The 21,181-nt window shown below is 53.7% G+C and overlaps 2 protein-coding genes across 3 annotated transcripts in view; both read right to left on the reverse strand.

The window, feature by feature from the left end:
• Nucleotides 1–10,572: 10,572 nt before the first annotated feature.
• Kcnj11 (potassium inwardly rectifying channel subfamily J member 11) lies at nucleotides 10,573–11,765 on the reverse strand. Its single transcript, XM_059253370.1, has one exon. It carries the CDS (start codon nucleotides 11,763–11,765, stop codon nucleotides 10,593–10,595), a length of 1,173 nt encoding a protein of 390 aa, XP_059109353.1. The 3' UTR covers nucleotides 10,573–10,592.
• A 4,296-nt stretch (nucleotides 11,766–16,061) lies between these two features.
• Abcc8 (ATP binding cassette subfamily C member 8) overlaps nucleotides 16,062–21,181 on the reverse strand; it is a 72,128-nt gene continuing 67,008 nt past the window's right edge. The window contains exons 30-39 of one of the 2 annotated variants that reach the window (XM_059274413.1): nucleotides 21,020–21,122; nucleotides 20,221–20,334; nucleotides 19,824–19,944; nucleotides 19,596–19,726; nucleotides 18,736–18,814; nucleotides 18,472–18,580; nucleotides 18,090–18,193; nucleotides 17,335–17,468; nucleotides 17,002–17,064; nucleotides 16,062–16,334 (exon numbers count right to left, since the gene is read on the reverse strand). In XM_059274413.1, the coding sequence (XP_059130396.1) occupies nucleotides 16,197–16,334; nucleotides 17,002–17,064; nucleotides 17,335–17,468; nucleotides 18,090–18,193; nucleotides 18,472–18,580; nucleotides 18,736–18,814; nucleotides 19,596–19,726; nucleotides 19,824–19,944; nucleotides 20,221–20,334; nucleotides 21,020–21,122 (1,096 nt within the window). In that variant the 3' untranslated portion in view covers nucleotides 16,062–16,196. Of the gene's footprint in view, nucleotides 16,335–17,001; nucleotides 17,065–17,334; nucleotides 17,469–18,089; nucleotides 18,194–18,471; nucleotides 18,581–18,735; nucleotides 18,815–19,595; nucleotides 19,727–19,823; nucleotides 19,945–20,220; nucleotides 20,335–20,871; nucleotides 21,123–21,181 lie in introns of those variants that run through there. The other variant, XM_059274405.1, reaches the window with a different exon arrangement.

The raw sequence follows: 21,181 nt of genomic DNA on the forward strand, positions 1-21,181 counted from the left end.
GCCTTCTAAGATGCAAAGCTTAGGAGAACAGGAAGTTAACGTCCTCCAAACTAGAACTGGTAATGGTGCTGTCTGAGGCAGCTAACTGCCCTTATCTCTGCAACCTAGACCTGTCGGGTGCCAGGTGCACCTCAGGGGCTACCCTTTGGGGACAGTGGCTTCCAAAGTCATCCGAATTCTTTGTGTAAGCCAGACACGGCATTGCACAGCTCTAATCTAGCACTTGGAGGCAGATGTCTGTGAGTTTGAGGCCAGCTTGATCCACATAGTGGGTTCCAGGCTGACACAATGAGACACCGTCTCAAACGAGTAAGAGAAATAGTAAACTCTATGTATTAGTATTGTAAAGCCAACGAAGGGGGGCTATGGTTTTTTTTTTTTTTTTTTACTTTCTCCCAAGTGCCTTTTCTCAATAATTGTGTTGAAATGTATGGCAAAATCTCTTTGTAATAAACTCTAAATATCCTTTGCAATGGTTCGTTTTGAAATTCTTTTCTTCAGTGAAGTCAGAATCTGAATTTTCTGTGGCAAAGTTAAGAATCCAGCTGTACCTGAGTCAAGGTCTCTGAAAGATTAAAGAATGCCTCGTGCTGCTGGGGGCAGTTCTGGGGAGAGGTGCCCAGTTGGCTTGAGTGGAGGACGTGTCTCAGTCCTTTCAGATGACTTTAGCTAGTGACAAGTTGACCTAAAACTATCCAGCACAGCCTTTGTCTTACGCCAAGAGAGCTGCCAAAGACCCCACTGAGGTAATGCAAGCCTTCATTGACCAGAACTCCTGATCTCACGAAGCAGCAATGAATCCCTTCGCAAACACCCAATCCTTAAAGACCCAGAAGGTAAGCAGCATGGTTCCCTCCAGCTCTATGGGATGGAGGTTTCGGGCGGGGCAGGGTTGTCCCCATCATGCTTATCTGACTCACAGGAAAGCCTAACAAACCACACACTGCTTCTGGGTTCGAAGGCACTTCATCGGCTCAGCGGGAAGACAGATGTAGAGGTTGTTTTCTCAGTCTTCAGTCCCCTTGAACTCTGCAGGAAAACCCCAAGACACAGTGTTGGGGACCGACCGGAGGACAGCTGAGGGGAGTGCTCCCCAGATCAGTACAATGTGGATCCCAGACAACACGAGCAGTGGCCATTTATCGGGGGGTCCTACAGTGCCTGCTTCAGGTGGGGGACTCAGAAGTGGGGCGGAAATCCTGAGCCTCTTCCCTGATGCTTTGTCTCTTTTTCTTTTTCTTTCTCTTCCACACATAAGCAAACACAAGGGCAAACGCAAAGCTTGGGCGAATTAAACATCTATTCCTGAGAACTTGCCTTTTGCTGCATTTTAAGGAATTGGGGCCACTTTAAAGCAAAAGATGTATAGAAACACAAATTTGTCTGTGTTTGTTATCTGGTTTGGCCACAGAACAAGTTAGAAAATGAAGCGATTTGGCCTGAATACGGAAACTTGACTATAACAGAATTTTGTGCCTGGATTGGTTCTGCAGAGAGATGGGGATGGACCTTCAATCTTTTTCTGTTTTCTTTTTTTTGTTTTTTTTTTAATGAATCTGTTCTTGTTGTTCGCGGGTGTTATTTCAACCACAACATCTCTCCCTTCCCTTCCCTCCCTCTAAAGAATCTTCAGTTCTCCTCGGTGTTCAGATTCTGATGTCACTGTGCTGAACTCCACATGGGGATGGTTTGTAGGATTTGTCATCCTCATCAAATGAATGTACAATGATTCTTCTAACTTGGTCCTTGTTTGGAATGCTCTAGTCAGTGTTTATGTATGTTCATTTTAAATGTCTTAAAATCATGAAAATTCATATATTTGCTAAATAATTTCCTTTTTCTTTTTCTGGTGGTGCTGGGAATTGGGCCTAGGGCCTGTGGCCACCTAGTACGTGTGCAACCGCTAAGCTTTAGCTCCAGCTCCTTGTAATTTTCTAAGGCAAAGGACAAGCTTGAAGACAACACAAGACTACAGTTTGCAAACTGCTAACACAATAGTCACAGAGCCAAAGGGCCTGAGAATTTGTCCCAGAGAAAGATCGTGTTCCCAGCATTCCCAGGGGCAGCCACGCAGCCCACTGCTTTTTTCTTCCCAGGGAGTGCTTGTCTGAACCTCCCAGTTACCACAGAGATTAGAGATGATGATGCCTGGCTTCCACACTACAGACTGAGATTCACTTCTTAAACTTTATCTGATCAGCTCTTCACAGAAATGCTTATGGCTTCAGCCTTGGAGGACAGGACCCCAGGTCAATGCTGCCTCACGGGAGTTCACAGTCTCTGTCACTTGTCATTATCTGCCTTTTTCAACACCGAGGGCACAGGGTAGGAGCTTGACCACAATTCAGATAGAGTGTCAGTTAATTTTCTTCCCTTTGTCAGGAAGAGCTCCAGCAAGACACTAATACCACCTATTCCTGACTGACTCTCCAGGGCTACCCGAGACCCCACATCTCTGAGGGACAGGACTGAGAACACAGTAAGTTCTAGGAATTAAAAAAAGGGGGGGGTGGGCCAGCCTCACAATGGAGTAAGTCCTGTATGGATGGGACTGTGACCCCACACATGTGCAAACTGGGAATGTGGCCTTGTGTGATAAAGGGTCTTTGCAAGTGTGATTAAATGAAGGACTTCAGAACTCATCTGGAAGAGCAGCCAGTGTTCTTAACTACTGATCCATCTGTCCAGCCCCTGTACCATCATCCCTTTATCCTATCTCCACTAACGAGCACCTTGTGTGATTCTGTAAGTCGGCTGTTTTGAATAGTGCAGCAGTAGATAGGGATGTGGTGTAGGGGTAGTAGATAATCTTATGATGACTTGGATTCCTTTGAATATGTGCCCAGGGATTGTACAGCTGGATCCTATGGTAGTTCTACTTTCAGGTCTTGTTTGTTTGCTCTGTTTTTTAAGGAATCTCATACGGATTTCCACAGTGGCTGCATCAGATTCCTATCCACTCTCCTCAATATTTTCCTCTCTTCCTTCCTCCCTTCCTCCCTTCCTCCCTCCTTTCCTTCCTCCCTTCCTCCCTCCCTCCCTTCCTTCCTTCCTTCTTTCCTTCCTTCCTTCCTCCCTCTCTTCCTTCCTTCTTTCCTTCCTTTCCTCCTTCCTTCCTTCCTTCCTTCCTCCCTCCCTTCCTCCCTTCCTTCCTCCCTTCCTTCCTGTTTTCCTCCCTCCCCTTCTTCCTTTTTATTTCTTAAGATAGGGTGACATGTAGCCCAGACTGGCTTCAATCTTGTTCTATAGCTGAAAATGACCTGGAACTCTTGATCTGCCTCCCAAACACTGAGATTACACAGTGCACTACTGTATTAGTCAGATTCTCCAGAGTAACAGAACTTACAGAATGAATCTCTCTCCCTCCCCATATACAGGAATATATATATATATATGAATGAATGAAGGGGATTTATTAGAATGGCTTACAGGCTGTAGTCCAGCTAATCCAACAATGGCTGCCTATGAATAGATGATTTAAGAATCCAGTAGTTCTTCAGTCCACGAGGTTAGATGTCTCACCTGAACTTCAGATACACTGTAATCCCAACCAAGTAGGCTTTCTTGCCAGTGGAAGAATGGACTTGCTACTGAGGCAAGAGCAAGTAGGCACAAAGCAAAGCTCCCTTCTACGTCCTTATACAGGCTTCCAGGGGATGATGTGGCCCAGAGTAGATGTGTGTTATTCAGCTCAAAAGATCTGAATAAAAGATGTGTCTTTCCACCTCAAAGATCTGGATTAGAAGTAGATCTTTAAATGAAGCAAAAGTCCCTCACAGGTGTACCCCTCCACTTAAGTTAATTCCAGATATGGTCAAGTTGACAACCAAGACTAGTCACCACAACTCTGAAGTCTGGTGACAGCTGTTGTGACCAAGATGGGGCAAGATGTGATCTTGGTTATTTGATTTGCATTTTCCTGACAGGAACATGCTGAACATTTTCCGTATATTAGAAATTCTTAAATTACATTTATTTGTGTATACACGTGGGTGTGTACATATCACGGCATGCGTGTGAAGGTCAGAGGGCCACTTGGAGGAGTTAGTGTTCACCTCCCACAAGATGGGTCCTAAGGACCCAACTTAAGTTGTGAGGCTTGGTGGCAGGCACCATTATCCACTGAGTCATCTCATTGACCCCATTTTTCTTATGTATTGGTGATTTGTGATTTTGTTGTTGTTGTTGTTTAGGTCTTGAGATGCAGCCTCACCCTGTAGCCCAGGCTAGCCTCAACCTCCAAATGCTAAGATTGTAGTCATGAGCCACATGCCTGTCGTGCACTCCACGTGAGAACTGGTTATTCTGCTGATTTGTGCATTATTGAAAGGAGTGCTGTTCTTCTGGTTATACTTTTGGGGTTCTTCATGTGTTCTGCATATTAATCCCCTGCCAGATGACTGGATGCAAAGATTTCCCCTCATTCCACAGGCTGTTTTCACGGTGTTGTGTAGCTGTAAGTTTCTCCAGTCCTGCCTGGCCCCGTGGTCGGGACAAATCTCTCTCACCCATGTCCCACAGCCGCTTGGTCCCCAGTAAACACCCAGAGGCTTATATTATTTACAAACTGTATGGCCTATGGCTCAAACTTCTGGCTAGCTAGCTCTTTCATATAAATTAACCCATTCCTATTAATCTATATGTTGCCATGTGGCCGTGGCATTACCAGTCTGCTGGCATCTTGTTGCTCCTTTGGCGGTGGCTGGAGTCTTCTCCACCTCTACCTCTCTTCTTCTTGTCTCTCTCTTGGATTTCCTGCCGGGCTGTAACCTGACTCACCATAGGCCAGAGAAGCTTCTTTATTAACCAATCATAGCAACACATATTCACAGCGTACAGAAAGACCATCCCACAGCAGTGTTGTTTCCCTGCCGTGCAGAAGACTTTCAGATGGACATACACCAGTTATCGGTGTCGCTGGCAGGCCCTGAAGTCTTGGCAGATTATCTTGGTCTGTGCCATTCCCTTGAGATGCTTCCCTCTAGGACTTTCAGTTTCCCACATTGAAGTCTTCTATCAATTGTGAGTTGCTTTGTGTGCAGCGCGAGAGATAGAGATGACTCTCACACCCGTTCCTCTACACGTGGATATCCAGTTTCCCCAGGTCGTTTGCTGGAGTCTGTCTTTTCTTCTGCATGTACCTGTGGTGCGTCTGTTGAGAATCAGGTACTGTGGATGTGTGGGCTCATTTCCGGGCCCTCTATCCTGTCCCATCTCTCTAGGTATGCCAATAGCTTGCTGGCTTTTCTTTTTTCTTTCTATGACTCTATGGTGCAATATGAAATCAGATATTATGGTTCCTCCAGCATTACTCTTTTGTTCAGGATTGTTTTGGCTTTTCTGGGTCTTTAGTATTTCCATATGAGTTTCAGGAGCATTTTTTCCTTGAGGAATACTTATTCTATAGAGCCTCCGTTAGGTTTGCTTGTTACATAGCAAAAACTGACGTATACAGTCTCTCAGGAAGCTGACCAAGGGGAATTTGACAGGAGAGGGCAAAGCTACAAGGTTCCCATTCAGGAAGTTCCTACCCTGGGCACTGTAGTCAGCTGACATCCTTCCAAGGAGCTTCAGGCCAGGGCAGCATTTCAGCTAATGTGCTCTTCCTGAACAGCCCCAGCCTGAGTACAGCAGGAGTCTCTCTCCAAGTGTTACCGTAGCCCGAGGCTCTTCCCACTCAGTCTCTCCTAGTTCCTTCCTCCTCTGTTCGCCAGCCTGTACAGTGAGCCGAAGGCCTCCCCTCCTGCTTGTCCTCCTCTGTGTCCTCCAGAGGAGCACCCCTGGAGTGCTTGTACTTCCGACTCCATCTCGGTAGCTGCTTTGCCCAGGGCCCAAAGCCTTACAGCAGAGACCGAAGAACTCCATGGAAAGATCTGGCTCAGGCCTGACTACTTCAAGACGGACAGTGGTAGTTTTTACCTGAAGAGGGCGGAGAAGAGTTTTTCAACTGATTTCAAATCGGTCTCTGGATGGCTTCTCCTGAGGTCATGAGGGCACACTGTAGAGGAAGAACTTGGACATTTTCATGCTACCCCCCCACCCCCCAAGACAGATGGGAAACTAAGGTTATGGCAGGAAGAGAACCCAAAATAAACTGTCCTGCAAGTGTATGGAAGGGGTCTGGTTCTCTCTTAGTTACCATGAAATACCTCCCCTCCCCTCCCCTCCCCTCCTCTCCCCTCCTCTCCCCTCCTCTCCCCTCCCCTCCGAGTTATAACGCTATCTGACCAGAGCTGGAAATAAAGAGCAGGCAGGTAGAGCTCTCCCGATCCTGGTTGGCTTTGGCTGCAGGACGATGGTCTGGGAGGAGTTTGAGGTATGCTCACACTGCAGCAAATGACATGGCTTCATGCTGGGGAGGCTCAGAGCTAACACAAGAGTTTCCTTGAGCCAAAAGTGGAAGAGCTGCTGGTGTTGACCTGTACAGTCTGCTCCTCAAGTGGGTCACGGGGGTGGATACGCATGGTCTCTGTGAGGCCCTGGGTCAGGCTGCACTTCCAAGGAAAAGGGTTATGGGGGGGGGGCTGGGGGTATTAATGCCATAGACAGACAGACAGCCTGATTAGGAGTGCGAAGAGACAGAGTGGGGTTCCTCTTATTTCTGAGAAAGGAACAAGGTCCCATGTCGCGTAAGTAGACCATAGGATGTAGTCGCAGGCTGCTTGTCCCTGGCCGCTGTGTGTCTTTTGCATGGGATGGTCACCTGCAGCCCTCAGCTTCTGGGGGGACCCAGCACACTTTTGAGGGAGTCAGAACTAAGGCATCGACGCTTGTCTGATTTCTGCAGCAGTGAGGACCGCAGAGGCCCAAAGCTTCTGAGGAGGGAGACTGAAATGGACAGGGCCTGAGCAGGGCCTGACCTGGGATCCAACATCCAGTTCACTACCACCAGGACCTGGGAAGAATCAAGGTGAGGCAGGAGTCACACCTGGACTCAGGTAGCCTGCTCCTCATGTCACTTCAGAACGGGGCCTCCAAGACTGGGAGGAGAATGGAGGGCATGCAGTGCCCCGGGTAGAGAGGCTGCCAGTCTCAATTCCTCTCCTGGTCCCTGCCTCTGCTCTCCACTGTTCCGCCTCTCACACTCCTTCGGAGCAGGAATAGAACTCTGGTTCTTCAGACCTGCAGGAGTCTGGGGACGTGGAGACACGGCTAATGTGCAGAATTCACGTCTTCTTTCTCAGTCACCTGCATGCATCGGTAAAACCAACTGTAAGACACTGTGACCTTGGAAATCTGGGGACCCTGAGACCTGTGGGGAGCCACAGACACGTCCCCCTGGTGGCAGCAAGCTCCAGGGGAAGATGTCAGAAAGGAACCCAAGAGAAGAACAAAACTGGGAAGAGGCCACCTGCGGGGGGAGAGTGGGTGCTGTGTAAGCCTGGGTGTCATCTCAGAAGGGACACCCGCTGCAGATCAGATGTCAATCCCAGTGTCAGGTCTGCATGGGTTCCCAGTATACTTTGCCAGTTCATTTTCAGACCAACGAACAGTCCCCAAGAGGAAGAGAGCAGCCTGGCTTCCCTCCCCTGCGCAACCGAGACTTGATGCTCTGGACATGTCACACACTTGATGAGCTGGGGACCGAGCGGTGGTATGGGTGCCTCCCCAGGCTGCACTATCACCGCTTGGCTTGGCACACAGTAGACCCAAAAGCATGAAAGGCCAGTGAGGTCCCTGTGATGGCATGGGTATTTTGGACATAACCGAGACTGTCGCTTAACGGAGTGGCCCTGCTGCCGCTTTCAAATCTGGGAGTTCCAGCCTTCCCTGAGCACATTTTCTGTCTAATTCTTGAAGTCTGGCTATGTCTTCAAGACTTGAATTTTCTAGTTCCTCTCTGAGCCAATTTGTTTGTTTGTTTGTTTTGGTTTTTCAAGACAGGGTTTCTCTGTGTAGTTTTGATTCCTATTCTGGATCTCTCTGTGTAGACCAGGCTGGTCTCGAACTCACAGATCCGCCTGGCTCTGCCTTCCGAGTGCGGGGGTTTAAAGGCGTGCACCATCACCGCTCAATTTTAAGGTTTGGACTCTCACAGTGGAAGTCAGAGGACCAGCCACCCAGATCTGAGCGCTTGTAGATCTTCTCTGTGGCCAGCAGGTGGCACCATAGCCTCATTCCTACGGGCTTCAGGCTCTCACCCGTGGCTTATCTGGGAGTTGGGAGGAAGGTTATTAGGAAGGGACTCCCCCGACCGGACGGATGCTGCTACTCAGCAGATTTCATAAGTGACTCTAGCTCCTCCCCGTGGCCTTCGGGATAGCTAAACTGAGTACCAGAAGGGACACTGCACCTGGTTCGTTGCCCCCAGCCCTAAGGAGATTCTGAGGGTTTTTCTTTTTTTCTTTTTCTTTTTAAACCTTTACTCCCTCTCTAAATTGGAAACAGCCAGTTCTGCTAAAAGGAAATCAGCGCTGGGGTCTGTGTGTGAACGGAGGAGGGCGAGGGGAGGGTAGTTTAGATCCCTGCCTCTGGAGCCTCCTGAGGCAGACCCTCCCTGACCTAGGGGCAGCCATCTTTAATATCACTGTAACTGTAGCCCTGTTTGTGGTCATGTGCACAGACCATCCATCCACCATTCATTCTTTCCCGGAGCAGCCACTCGGTCCCAGATGCCGACTTGGCACTGACCTTGAGGAGACATGAACTTAGGGATGGGGAGGCAGACCCTTAAACACAGGCAAAGAAGACGGCAGAGAAGGGCATCTCTCTCCAGGGATGGTCAAGGAGAATCACTGGCCTGGGGTTTTATGGATATCAGCAGAGGAGGCCACCCTTGATGAGGAGATCGGGAGCTAAAAAATACTGCACACAGTAGTGAATGATCACAACCCTTCTCAGGCCACTTGGGTGGCTGTGGGGCAGGTGACCAGCAGGTGGACTGTACTGAGGGGGGCAGAGACAAGGAGACCAGTCCCGCAGTCCAGGTGTGAGCTGGGAGGGGCACCACGCAGGGAGTGAGACCAGGCAGAGAAACACACCGTTGAGAGGCCATGGAAAAGCACCTTTTTTTGTCTTACAGTAGGTTTAGTGAGTTTTCCCATCACGTGGTGAGTTCAGCAGCAATCACAACAGTTAACATTTATTGAGTACTTGTTATAGACCAGGCACTTCTGAAGCATGTTACATGTGCTTTCACCTGCTCCCGAGTCAACTCAATGAGGTAGGGCCTATTAACATGGAGGAGACAACTGAGTCACAGAGCTGTATGCCTGGAGTCAGGATTTGAGCCAAACAATACCCTAGTTAGAGCCCACGACCTCCCTGCCCCTCCCCATGGGTACCACAGCCTTACAGCAGAGTGTCAGGAGGGAGGCCAGGCCCTCGCCTATGATGTCTGCTGGAGGTCAAATGGCTGAGACGGCCAGACAGACTGAGACTTAGTTGGTGAAGGGAAAAACCTGAGGGGGAAGGATGGAGTCCTCCTGAGGCAAGGGGAGAAGAGCCAGCGTGCCTGTCCTCCCTGCCAGGGCTACGTCAGGTGGCAGATGCTGGCAGTGCCCTCTTTTTTCCAGCATCCTGCCCACTGCCTCCCCACAAGAAAAGCCCAGAGTTCAGGTCACAGACGGGAGGTTTTGTTGACAATGGGGCAGTGGAGTTCTGGGCAAGGACATACGGCACTGCTCTGAGAACCCAGGCTCATGTCGAGCCCAAGGGCCTCTGCCTCGGGGACCTCTCTTCCCTCATCACTGAACTTTCCAGTATTTCTTTTTGTAGCAACGGAGACAAGCCATCCCTACCCACCAACATCCTCCAGACAAAGTGACTCACAGCTACCCATGGGGAGCCAGGAGCAGAGTTTTGCCTGAAGTGCGTTTTGTATGGCAGGCCCAGGCCCCTTCTCAGCCTCTCAACCAGGCATCTCAGTGTTTGCCCAGTACCCCAATTCCCAGCCTCTTAGGGTGGAGACAAAATGAGGCAGAAGGCTGGAGTAGAGGCTGAAGGATGGGGACACCTTGTGTCCCCCGTCATTTTTCTCTGGCTTTGTCCCCTTCTGGCACAAGTCTGCCCTGTGGAGGGGAGCCTAGCAAACATATCCGCCCTGTCTGCACGGCCCTCGGCTCCCATGCTCTGACACCGACCTCCTCCCCTGACTGGCAGGATTCTTCAGCTATCACTTTGACAAAGCATGAACAGAGCTGGAGGCTGGCCAGGTATTTCTTAGTGGCTACAGAAACAGCAGTAGACGCTCAACTCGGGGGTTGCTTTCCCCCAGTTACCTGTCTGCTGTGGCAGGGTGAATCACAAAGGCCCAAGACTGGCTTTGAGACCTTAGCTTTAGGAGCCCTGAACCTTCTCTAGCCTCCCCAACAGTGGGCAGAGAGACAGGGGAAAGTCGGTCCTGAGCCGGGCCTGGGAGGAGCAGGAATAAAAATAACCCGGTACAGGCTCCTGCTGGGACCAGAAATAGCATGGTGACAAGTGCCTTGTAACACCCCAGGCACACAGCAGCAGGGAGGTTGAGCCAGGAGGGTCTTGTCTCACACCAGACCCTCACCTGGCCGAGGGGCTGGCACCCCATCCACTCTACATACCATACGTTACTCTCCATGTGCTCACCTAAGTGAGTAGGGGCCTGAGGGACCGCAAACTCAGGACAGGGAATCCGGAGAGATGCTGAACTTGGGCTTGGCCTTCGCCACAGCCACACTGCGCTTGCGCAGGGGCCCTCGCGCAGAGGCGAGGGTCAGGGCATCCAGCAGGCTGCGGTCCTCATCAAGCTGGCGAGCTGTACAGAGTGGTGTGGGCACTTTAACGGTGTTACCAAATTTGGAGTAGTCCACAGAATAGCGGCCGTCCTCCTCGGCCACAATGGGGACGAAGCGTTGCCCCCATAGAATCTCGTCAGCTAGGTAGGAGGTGCGGGCCTGGGTGGTAATGCCTGTGGTTTCTACCACGCCTTCCAGGATGACAATGATCTCCAGGTCTTGGTGGTGGTGCAGGTCACTAGGAGCCAGGTCGTAGAGAGGGCTGTTGGAGTCGATGACGTGGTAGATGATGAGCGGGGCCACCAGGAAGATGCTGTTACCACCCACGCCATTCTCCATGGGGATGTCCACCTGGTGGAGAGGCACGACCTCACCCTCGGGGCTGGTGGTCTTGCGCACCACCTGCATGTGGATGGTGGCGCTGATGATCATGCTCTTTCGGAGGTCCCCCACGCGAAGCATGAAGCAGAGGCGGCCATGGCGCAGGGTGATCACAGCATGCTTGCTGAAGATCAGGGTTTCTGCTCTCCGATGGGCCTGGGCTGTCTTCATGAAGATGCAGCCCAGCATGATGGCGTTGATCATTAGCCCTACGATATTCTGCACGATGAGAATAAGGATGGCCAGGGGACATTCTTCGGTCACCATGCGCCCACCGAAACCAATGGTCACCTGAACCTCGATGGAGAAGAGGAAGGCGGATGAAAAGGAGTGGATGCTCGTGACGCAGGGCACAGCGGTGCCCTCTCCGGGGGCCAGGTCACCGTGGGAGAAGGCGATGAGCCACCAGACCATGGCGAACAGCAGCCAGCTGCACAGGAAGGACATGGTGAAGATGAGCAGCGTGTGGGGCCACTTGAGGTCCACCAGCGTGGTGAACACATCCTGCAGGAAGCGGCCCTGCTCTCGAATGTTCTTGTGGGCGACGTTGCAGTTGCCTTTCTTGGACACGAAGCGGGCCCTCCTCTCCCGAGCACGGTACCTGGGCTCTGTAGGGTCCTCTGCCAGCCGGGTCAGCACATATTCCTCAGGGATAATGCCCTTTCGGGACAGCATGGCTCCGTTGGCCCCAGGAAGGGGCTTCTCCCATGGGGGGCACTGCGCTGACTTGGCCTACGGCCTCTCTGGGGGACCCCCCTCTTAGAGCTCTCTCCTCGGGCTACCCTAAACTTGGACCAACCTTCGCCTGATATGCTCCCAGCCGGATCCTGCTTCTCCTTTACACCAGCTTCAGAAGCCGGCTCCACCTGCTCAATGCTTACTGAGCCCCCAACCCAGCCTGCGCTCTACCTGGCCCTGGATCCCGGCTCAGCTATCTACCACCACCCCTGGACCTCCTCTGAACTCCCTTTCCCTGGTCCAGCCTTTCTTCTCAAACCACCTCAGAACTTATCACCTCCGGGTCTTCCAGTTCACCAGCCCTCACTCGATCCCCGCTGATCTCCGGCCTCACCCACTCTGCCCGCCCTGTCCCCCCCAAGCCCCAGCTTCACTTCTTGACCCAGTCTCCCCTCCAGGTGTGTCCCCGGATTTCCCACCCACCCCTCCCCTAGCGCCCCCGCCGCTCTCCGGATGCTTCTCCAGCTCTCGTCCTCTCTGTCTCCTTGGGATCCCGCGCCCTTCGAGTCACCCCGCAACCGGCTGCGCTGGGGATCCCCTCGCCCCCCGCCGCCCAGGCCCCGCTGGCTCCGTGTCGCGGCCTCCCTGCTGCCCTGCCGCCCGCCCCGCGGTCCCCACCGCTGCGTCCCCGCCCCGCCTGTCGCCGCCGCACCTGCTCCTGCTGCTCAAGCCGCGGCCACCTCCCTGCCCCCTCCCACTCCGGTGCTCACTCCCGGCCGGCTTCCCGGGCGTGTGTCTGTGTGTGCGACGGTCTTCGGGCGCCGACCCGTGCGCGGTGGGGGTGGGAGGCTGCGGGCGGGGGGCTCCCGGGAGCAAGTGCAGCCTCCGCCGCCAGGGGGCGCCCGATCGCCTCCCGAGCGGAGGACTGGGGCGGGCCTGGCCACAAGCCCCGCCCACAGAGGACTCTCGTCCCACCCTCGCCTACTGTCATCCTCAGCCCGGCTATAGGGCTTTCTTCAAATGGATGGCTCCAAAGAAGTTCCTTTTGTGAAATTCTCTATGTCCGGCTCAGCAGCCTCTGGATCCCTGACTTCTGTTTCCCCCGGTCCGTAGTTGGGTCATACCTGCCTCTCACGCAGCACTCGATTCCCAGGGAAAGTAGGCAGTGAGAGGTTTCACCATCGATCCTGGGGCTGGTGAGATAAAACATTAGCCTCAGGACTGCTCAACCGGCGATTCTTCCATTTGGGGGTTATTCTTGACCCTACATTTATCTATCTATCTATCTATCTATCTATCTATCTATCTATCTATCTATCATCTATCTGTTTATCTATTTGAGACAGGATTTCTTGTAGCCCAGGGTAGCCCCAGGACTTCTCAACTGACAATTCTTCCATTTGGGGGTTATTCTTGATGCTACATTTATCTGTCTATCTATCTATCTATCTATCTATCTATCTATCTATCTATCTATCTATCGATCTATCCATCTATCTGTCTATTTACTTATTTGTCTGTTTACCTATTTGAGACAGGATTTCTTATAGCCCAGGGTGGCTTCAAGGTGCTATGTAGCAGAGGATGACCTTGAACTTCTGATCCTCCTGCCTCCACATCCAGAGTGCTGGGACTGCGGTGCAGAACAAGGCCCTGTCTGCCACCCCTGAATTTTAAGAGGATCAGTTCTGCCAGCATTCACTTTGCACTCTGTATGGCTTCACCCTGATTTCGTCCCCTTTAGCCCTGGGGTGTGTGTGGGGGGGGTGATCTGGGCCTGAGCAGCCATTTTAGGGCTAGCTTGGGCACAGAGTGGGTGGCCCAGGTTATTGTCAAGAACAGTGTTGATGTTTCCATCGCAGATGCTACCCTAGAGTGGCCCCTGAAGGTTGCTGGGCCACCTGTAAAGTAATGGCCTGCTCTGGGGCTCAGATTCTTTGAGACAAACCCCTGCCCCCGGCGTAGCTTGAGTGAGGGCTTGAGGCAGGGGCTAGAGTGACAGCGGTACCGAGAATTCGGGCCACCATGGAACATTTTCACACCGAGTAGAGGACTTCCAGAGAGAGTTGTCTTCCTTCTCTCCAAATCACCTATAGTTGAATGGACTCTGCTACAAAGAGTGAGTGAGGTCATTACTACAGTCATGGGCATTATGCCTAAGGCAGGGAACGTAAAACAAGCTGAGTAGAGAACAGAAGTTCAAGGACACAGTTACACAAGAAATCTCCGAGGTCACTTCAACTTTTAGCCATCAAAAAAGGACCGTGGGAGGGCTCCAGGGATTTTGGACATCTTTGCAGAAGTCCCTGGGGGTAAAGGAGGAACGACTGGTAGGTTTGCTTGGCCCATGGGTAATACCAGGATAGAGCTGAGCAGAGGCAGGCTTTGATTGACATGTGCAAGAGCCCGTTCTGATAACGGTCACCGGAGACGGTCCACACGGTGCAGATACAAGTCTGAGTTGGTGGACTGCCAATTGGATCATGATGGAGGGACTTGGACCAGGATGGCCTTGGACATGCTCTTCTTCTGCTGCTTCCTTAGGGTGTGGAGTCCTTCCCTGGTAGGGCAGAGTCCCTTACCCCTCCCTGTGTCTGTTCCTGGAAGTCCAGAGTGGAAGGAACTGCTGGGCCCACAGAGGCATCTTAGGGCTGGAAAGGCAGGCCCTGCCCTACAGTATGGCCTTAGCTAGTCGCTGCCCCAGGAGGAGGAGGCTGGGTGTCTTGTCCAAAGGGCTCAGCATCCTATCTGATTCTCCATCGCTCACAGCCATCTCCCCACACACTGTCCTTGTCAAGTCCTTTCCCCAGAGGCCCATCCCACACGCACGGTCCTAACATTAAGGGTCTTTGGTACCTCCTTACTGCCCGTATCCCCTCCACACCCCCACATGAACCTCTCGGCACACCCACTTCCCGTCATTCCTTCACTCTGGGTGCATGATCCCTGCCTTTCTCTCCACCCTTCTGTCTTTCTGATTATCTAATTTCTTCCCTCCTACTCCCAACACGAATCCTGCCTTTCCCAGGCAGCCTGCCAGGCTGAGCACTCCCTTGAGTTCCTCTGGCTCCTGTGCTGGGCTCCCTCTGGTGACTGATGAACTTTCCCTTATCTTATGGCGCTCTGGCCCTCCTGCAGCCCCAGGGTCTCATACCGCAGACCGTACTGTAGACAGTACACAGATTATAGCCAAATGATATGTAAACGAGCACCTGCCATTTCTTGGTGGAGAGGGTTCCATTTCCATCCCGACACAAACAGGGTTGAGACAAGCTGTTGTTTTGGTCTCCTGGTGCCTCTGGTCCCTGGCATCTCTGGCCCACCACCTGGCTGACTTGTACAGGGACTGCTCAGGGACCACCCTTCTCCCACTTCTGAGTGCTTGTGGGGTGGAGGAGGGAGGCGTAGATAGTGGAATGAGATTCAGGCCTAACCAGTGGAGTATTCCAGACCTCTGCCAGATGACTGGGTGGGGGTGGGGGTATGACCGGGTAGGCCACTGAGATCCGGTGCTAGGATTTTATTGGAGTATTGGGAAAGAAAACCTCCTTTTCCTCCTGGTTGCTCCAGGACAGGATGTAAGCTAAAGCTACTACCAGACCAAGAGAAAGGAAGTGGGATTCAGAAATGGAGGCACCATCCTGATGTCAGGAACCGGGAGTAGCATTCCTCCTGGTCACTTCTGGTCAGTCATATATACCACAGTGAATTCATGTTCTTGTTTAAGCCATGGTGAGTTCCTGTTAGTGGAGATGCTGGGTGCCAGACCCCACGATTAGAACCCAGGTGAGCAAGAACGAGTCCCAGCTGGATGGAGACCTGCTCCTTTCTCTGATGGGGCCGTCACGGAGTCATTACCACCCTTGCCGTGGACTGAATTCCATCCCTGAATTCACAGGACCCAGTCCCCAGCTACATTTATTTGGGGCCAGGGCCCATGAGGAGGTAATTAAGGTTCAGGGAGGGTGTGAGTGGGAGCTAATCCAATATGACTAGTGACTTAGAGGAAAACACAGAGGGGTGGGGAGAGAGGGGAGGGGGACTGAGAGGTGGTGAGGACACAGGGAAAAGCTAAGGAGGCCCCAGAAAAAAACCAAAAAAGCCAACAACTTGATTTTGGCTCTCAGCCTCCAGGACAGGGAGAAACACATTTTGCTGTGAAAAGCCACCCAGACTATGGCATTTTGTTACGGCAGCTGGAGCTGCCTGCCACAGGTCAGGAACACGGTTTTGCCTCTCTTCACACGGCTTCTTCACGTTTGCTTGGCTCCAAAGGCAGGCTGGTTCCCTGCACTCACGGGGCACTGCTGCCCCTTCCACAGAGCCAGGGCCTCCAGTAGCAAAGAATTAATTTATTTACAAGTGATTTACAGTTGGAAATCCTAGGCAAGCAAGTGATGTGTGGGGTGGCACTTTGGCACTGGCAGGTCACTTGTCCGCACGGACAAAGGAGGCGAACACGCTGTCCTTGTGGCTGAGAAGCGTCTCCGGCTTGTCGAACTCCAGGATAGCACCTCTCTTCAGGACCATCACCAGGTCTGCACTTAGGATGGTGTGCACACGATGCTGGGTGGGCAGGAGGGGCTGCTTAGCGTGGTGGCAGGAGGGCCGAGGAGCCCTGTGCTCCCCAAGCCTGGAGGAGATTCGTGTCTCTGCCCCACCCCCCACTTCTCTTTTCTTGGAACCCTGACAGACTGGAAGCCAACTATATAGCCAAGGACAAGCTTGAACTCTGCTCGTCCTTCCCGAGTGCCAGGATTACAGGGCCACCACCACACTCCATGCCTGCGGTGCTGGGGACTGGCTCCGTATCTGCAGGAAAGCACTCTTCACAGCCCGGCTGTGTCCTGTCTGAGGTGCCGGTTCCAACCTGGGGTACTGGGGCCCAAAGCCTCTACCCTTCTCTCCTGGATCAAGCCTCAGCTCTGCCCCCGCCTCCAGACTTCAAGACTTAGAGACTCTCTCCCCAGGCTCCCACCTTCAATGAGAGGCAGCCCCCAGCCTAGCTCACAGGGTTTTAGGGAAGGATGTATCTTGGAATCTAGAAAAACTGGGGCAAGTCATGAGGCAGGTAAAGGTGCAACTCTCTAGACACCTCAAAATTCTGCTCTGCCCTCCTGCCACCCTCTAGAGTCCTTGTCGTGAGTACCCTCGGATCTTTTCCTGCCTACAGGAATCAGTCTGCTGGCCCCAGAGGCGAGCTTTCCTCCACACACTATCAATGGCCCCTTACCGCGATGGTGACCACCGTGCGGTCTGCGAAGGCCGTCATCACCACCTTCTGGAGGATGTTTTCCTGTCAGGTGGAGGGAGGTAGCTGGTGGCTCATCTGCTCCGTGGATGGGGTTGGGGATGGTTCTGGGAACACGGGGCCCAGCTCCCATCCACCCCAGCTCCTAGCTCTACGCCCAGCTTCTCTCTGGCTCTAGTCCCAGAGGACTGACCGGGCTCTCAACACTCAAGGGCTGGACTTGCCTTTGCCACATAACCCTTGATGTGACTGTCAACCTGAGGCTTAAGACCACCCTATGCCAACTGCTCCCTGACCTGCCGTCCCAAGACCAACCGTAGCCATGTCGATGGAGGCAGTTGCTTCGTCCATGATGAAGATGCTCGTCTTCCTCACAAAGGCCCGAGCCAGGCAGAACAGCTGCCTCTGGCCCTGGCTAAAATTCTCCCCTCCTTCTGTGATGATGGCATCTGGAAGCAGACATAGGAGGGGCAGGGCCCAGTTAATTCTGGCTGTGAGTAGAGTAGTCCGTGGCTTGTGAGTTGTAAGGGGGCAGATGCACGGGGCCCACGTGTGTGGCTGTCAGTGTGTGTGCAGGAATGATGTATCTGATACATCTGATACATCACGCATGGATACAACATGCGGTGGCCATCCTGGTGCTGTGCACTTCGAGGGCCCTGGGCAATCCTGGTGAAGCCTGGGCCAGAGGATGAACCAGTGATGTCAAAGCTGGTCTAGCCCCCCGTGCCTACCCCATGGCTCTGACTGACCCTGGACTGGAGCAGCATCTTCTCCATAGGCTGTACGATGAATGTCTTGTAACTGTGTCCACTATGACTCCCCCCAGGGCAGGCCTGAAGATACACTGTGGTGTGGGGGACCTGCAATCTATCTCTCAGGGACCCTCTGAGCTAGGTGAGTTGTGTGACCAGAGGCAAACTGTTTGACCTCTGAACCCTGCATGGTGAAAGGCGGGACTACACGGTCACTGAGTTCTAGCTAGATTTGGGGCTCCAAACTCGGGGCTTGTCTTAGCCATGGGTGGGAAGTCTGCCCTGCCAAACCCATCTGGTGCGAGGATCAGTCACCCAGGCCTCCTGGCAGCGCCTTCACCACCAGCTTCAGCTGGGCGATCTCCAGAGCCTCCCACAGGGTGCTGTCTGAGCATTTCTTCTCTGGGTCCAGGTTGAATCTGGGGGGGAGGCAGAGCGAGCCCTCAGGGAGCAGGGTTCTGCCTCCACCCACAGGGCAGGGCTTGTGGAAGCGCAGTGACTGACAGCCTCGTGCTGGGAAGGGCGCACTGAGGAGGCGGAAGAGCTGGCAGGGGGGGGGGGACGGACGGACGGACGGGACGACAACCCACAAGTGCCTGCTCAAACCTAACGAAGAAGGCTGTGAAGGTGACCTTCCTCTGAGACCTCCCAGCATCTGTGCTCAAAGCTGGCCCGGGTCAAGAGTGCAGGCTCTCACCTGATGGTGCCACTGAAGAGGACGGGGTCCTGTAGGATGATGGACAGGCGAGAGCGTAGTGTGTGCAGCGGCAGCTTGGCGATGTCAATGCCATCGATGATGATGCGCCCTGTATGGTGATGATGTCATAGGTCAAGTGCCACCAGGGTGGGAGTGGTGCTGGGACACGATCCTGTGACATTCCCAACCAGAGGCCAGGGCCGAGGTCTTGCCCGGTGGCTGTGGGCACATATGTACATGCGTGGCAGCTAACACACAAATCACCTTCAAACATATCCACCATTCGGAAAAAGGCCAGAGAGAAGGAGGACTTCCCGCTGCCTGTGCGGCCGCAGATCCCAATCTGGAAGCAGAGAAGCAGATGCACCCTGTGGCCCTGGGGTATGCATGGATGTGGGAGGTCACAGCACTGTGGCCCTGGGGTGTGAGCTGGTGTGGAGGTCACAGTGCTGTGGCCCTGGGGTGTGTGCTGGTGTGGAGGTCACAGTGCTATGGCCCTGGGCTGTGTGCTGGTGTGGAGGTCACAGCGCTGTGGCCCTGGGGTACGCATGGATGTGGGAGGTCACAGCGCTGTGGCCCTGGGGTGTGAGCTGGTGTGGAGGTCACAGCGCTGTGGCCCTGGGGTGTGAGCTGGTGTGGAGGTCACAGTGCTATGGCCCTGGGGTGTGTGCTGGTGTGGAGGTCACAGCGCTGTGGCCCTGGGGTACGCATGGATGTGGGAGGTCACAGCGCTGTGGCCCTGGGGTGTGTGCTGGCATGAAAGGCCAGTGGGGAAGAGACAGGCAGGGACAGAGACACAGCCCAAGGCAATGACCTTGAAACAAAAGGACACCTAGAGGGCCTGAGAGACAAAGGCAGAGAAAGAGGGGCGGGTCAGAGGTGGGCTGTGAGGAGGGGTGTGAGCACAGGATTCAGGGTGCTGGACAGTGCTGCACAGCCTCTCTCTGTGGGAGACCTCTGCTCTGAAGCTCCAGGGAATGCAGCAGGGAGAGCCACGGGTCCCCTGCAGGGAAGCGGCCTGACAACCAAGCAAGTCCTAGATGTCTGCTTCTGGGTGGGTGGGGCCTGAGAGTAGGAAGAGAAGCTCAGCTGTTGCCCGCCCGTGGGCTCCCACCCCAGCTGACCTTCTGTCCTGGGGAGATGAGGGCATTGACGTGCTTCAGCACAGGCTTCAGGGAGCTGTCATAGCGCACACTCAGGTTCTGAATTTGGATCTTCCCTTGGTCTGGCCAGTTCTTGGGGATCAACGACGGTGCTGAGGGACAGGCTGGGGGTCAGCCACCAGGCGTAGGCCACTTCTAGCGCCCAGAAAGGCCACCTCCCCACTCTGGAGATAGTCTGCAGGCTCTCACCCAGAAGTCCCTCATAGTTCTCTGCCTCGGTTTTCAGGAGTGCGTGGATCCGCTTCACAGCTCCCAGCTGGATCTCCATGTCCGCCAGGTTCCTCACCATCCAGTTGAGGTAGTTGGAGACCTACGGGGGCCAGGTGGTCACAGCTGCTCAGTGGTCGCCACTTCCCCCTCGGCCTCCCAGATGACTCTCCTTACTCTGAGGAGGATGAGGAGCCCCTGGAAGCCTTTTGCTGCCCACCAACTGCCTGAGCACAGTGGCAACCTGGAGCCATGAGAGGTTACAAGGCCAATGGCTCCCCACCCACCACACCCAGCAAAGCCTAGGTGGGTGTGCACTATCTCTCCCACATCTCAGTTGAGGACAGTGCCCTGGGTGGCCCAGCCCACTGCCACTCACCATCAAGGCATAGGTGAGGCCCAGGCCCACCAGGCCAGCAGAGAGCTCCCTGTGCAGGGAGTTGGAGATGGAGGTGGCAGCCGCGATGAGCACCACGCACGCTCCGATGTACTCCTGAGGAAGGACAGCAGCTGGCCTGGGCTGTTGGGGGTCAAAGCCTCATTCTGCCTCACCCTTGGGGCAGAGAGCAGCTCAGCCAGCCTGAGCCCCAGCTCCACACTCACAGAGCAGACACACGAGGAGCTGGTGGAAGCTGAGGCCCAGGAGCTAATGTTTGCTCCAAGGTTACGCTATGCGCCTTACTTCCTGAGGAAGCGTGTCTCGCCACCGGCCCTAACGAGCCTTCACCTGTGCCGTCACACGGCCCACTGAAGGCACACACTTGCCAGCCACCCCCCTCTGACAGGATCTTACAGCACACAGGTGGGCCTTAAACTTGGTAGCCTTCAGCTGCTATCCCCAGAGTGCTGGGAGTACAAACATGGTGTGGGATTGAACCCAGGGCTTTGTGCATACTTAGGCAAGCACTCTCCTATGCGAGCTCCGTCTCCAGTCCCAACCGCCACTGTTCTTAATGTCTACACCTTGCACGCTTCCACTGCCCTTGTACCCGGAACACCTCTGGGATACTCGGGGTGAAGATACAGGTTAGACGGGGAGGGCCACCAGGGCTGGGGAACAGGAAGGCTCTGGGTCCCCACTATCAGCTACCCCTCTTCTACTCTTCATCTGTGTCTGCCCCTTGTTCCAGCTCCACATTCCTAACAGAACCCCAGTCCCAGGGTGGGACAGCACTTGCCATGCGGACTTCCAGCCACCTGTTGGCTGCCGTGAGGAAGAGGGAGGCGATGTTGTTGGAGTCAGTATATTCTAGAAGCTTCTGCTGGAACCGGGCCTCATACCTGGAGGGTGAACAAGATGTGATGGAACCAGGCGGGGACTCTCCTCACTTACAGAGGGC

Source organism: Peromyscus eremicus, chromosome 1, assembly GCF_949786415.1.
Source record: "Peromyscus eremicus chromosome 1, PerEre_H2_v1, whole genome shotgun sequence".
Lineage (NCBI taxonomy): Eukaryota > Metazoa > Chordata > Mammalia > Rodentia > Cricetidae > Peromyscus > Peromyscus eremicus.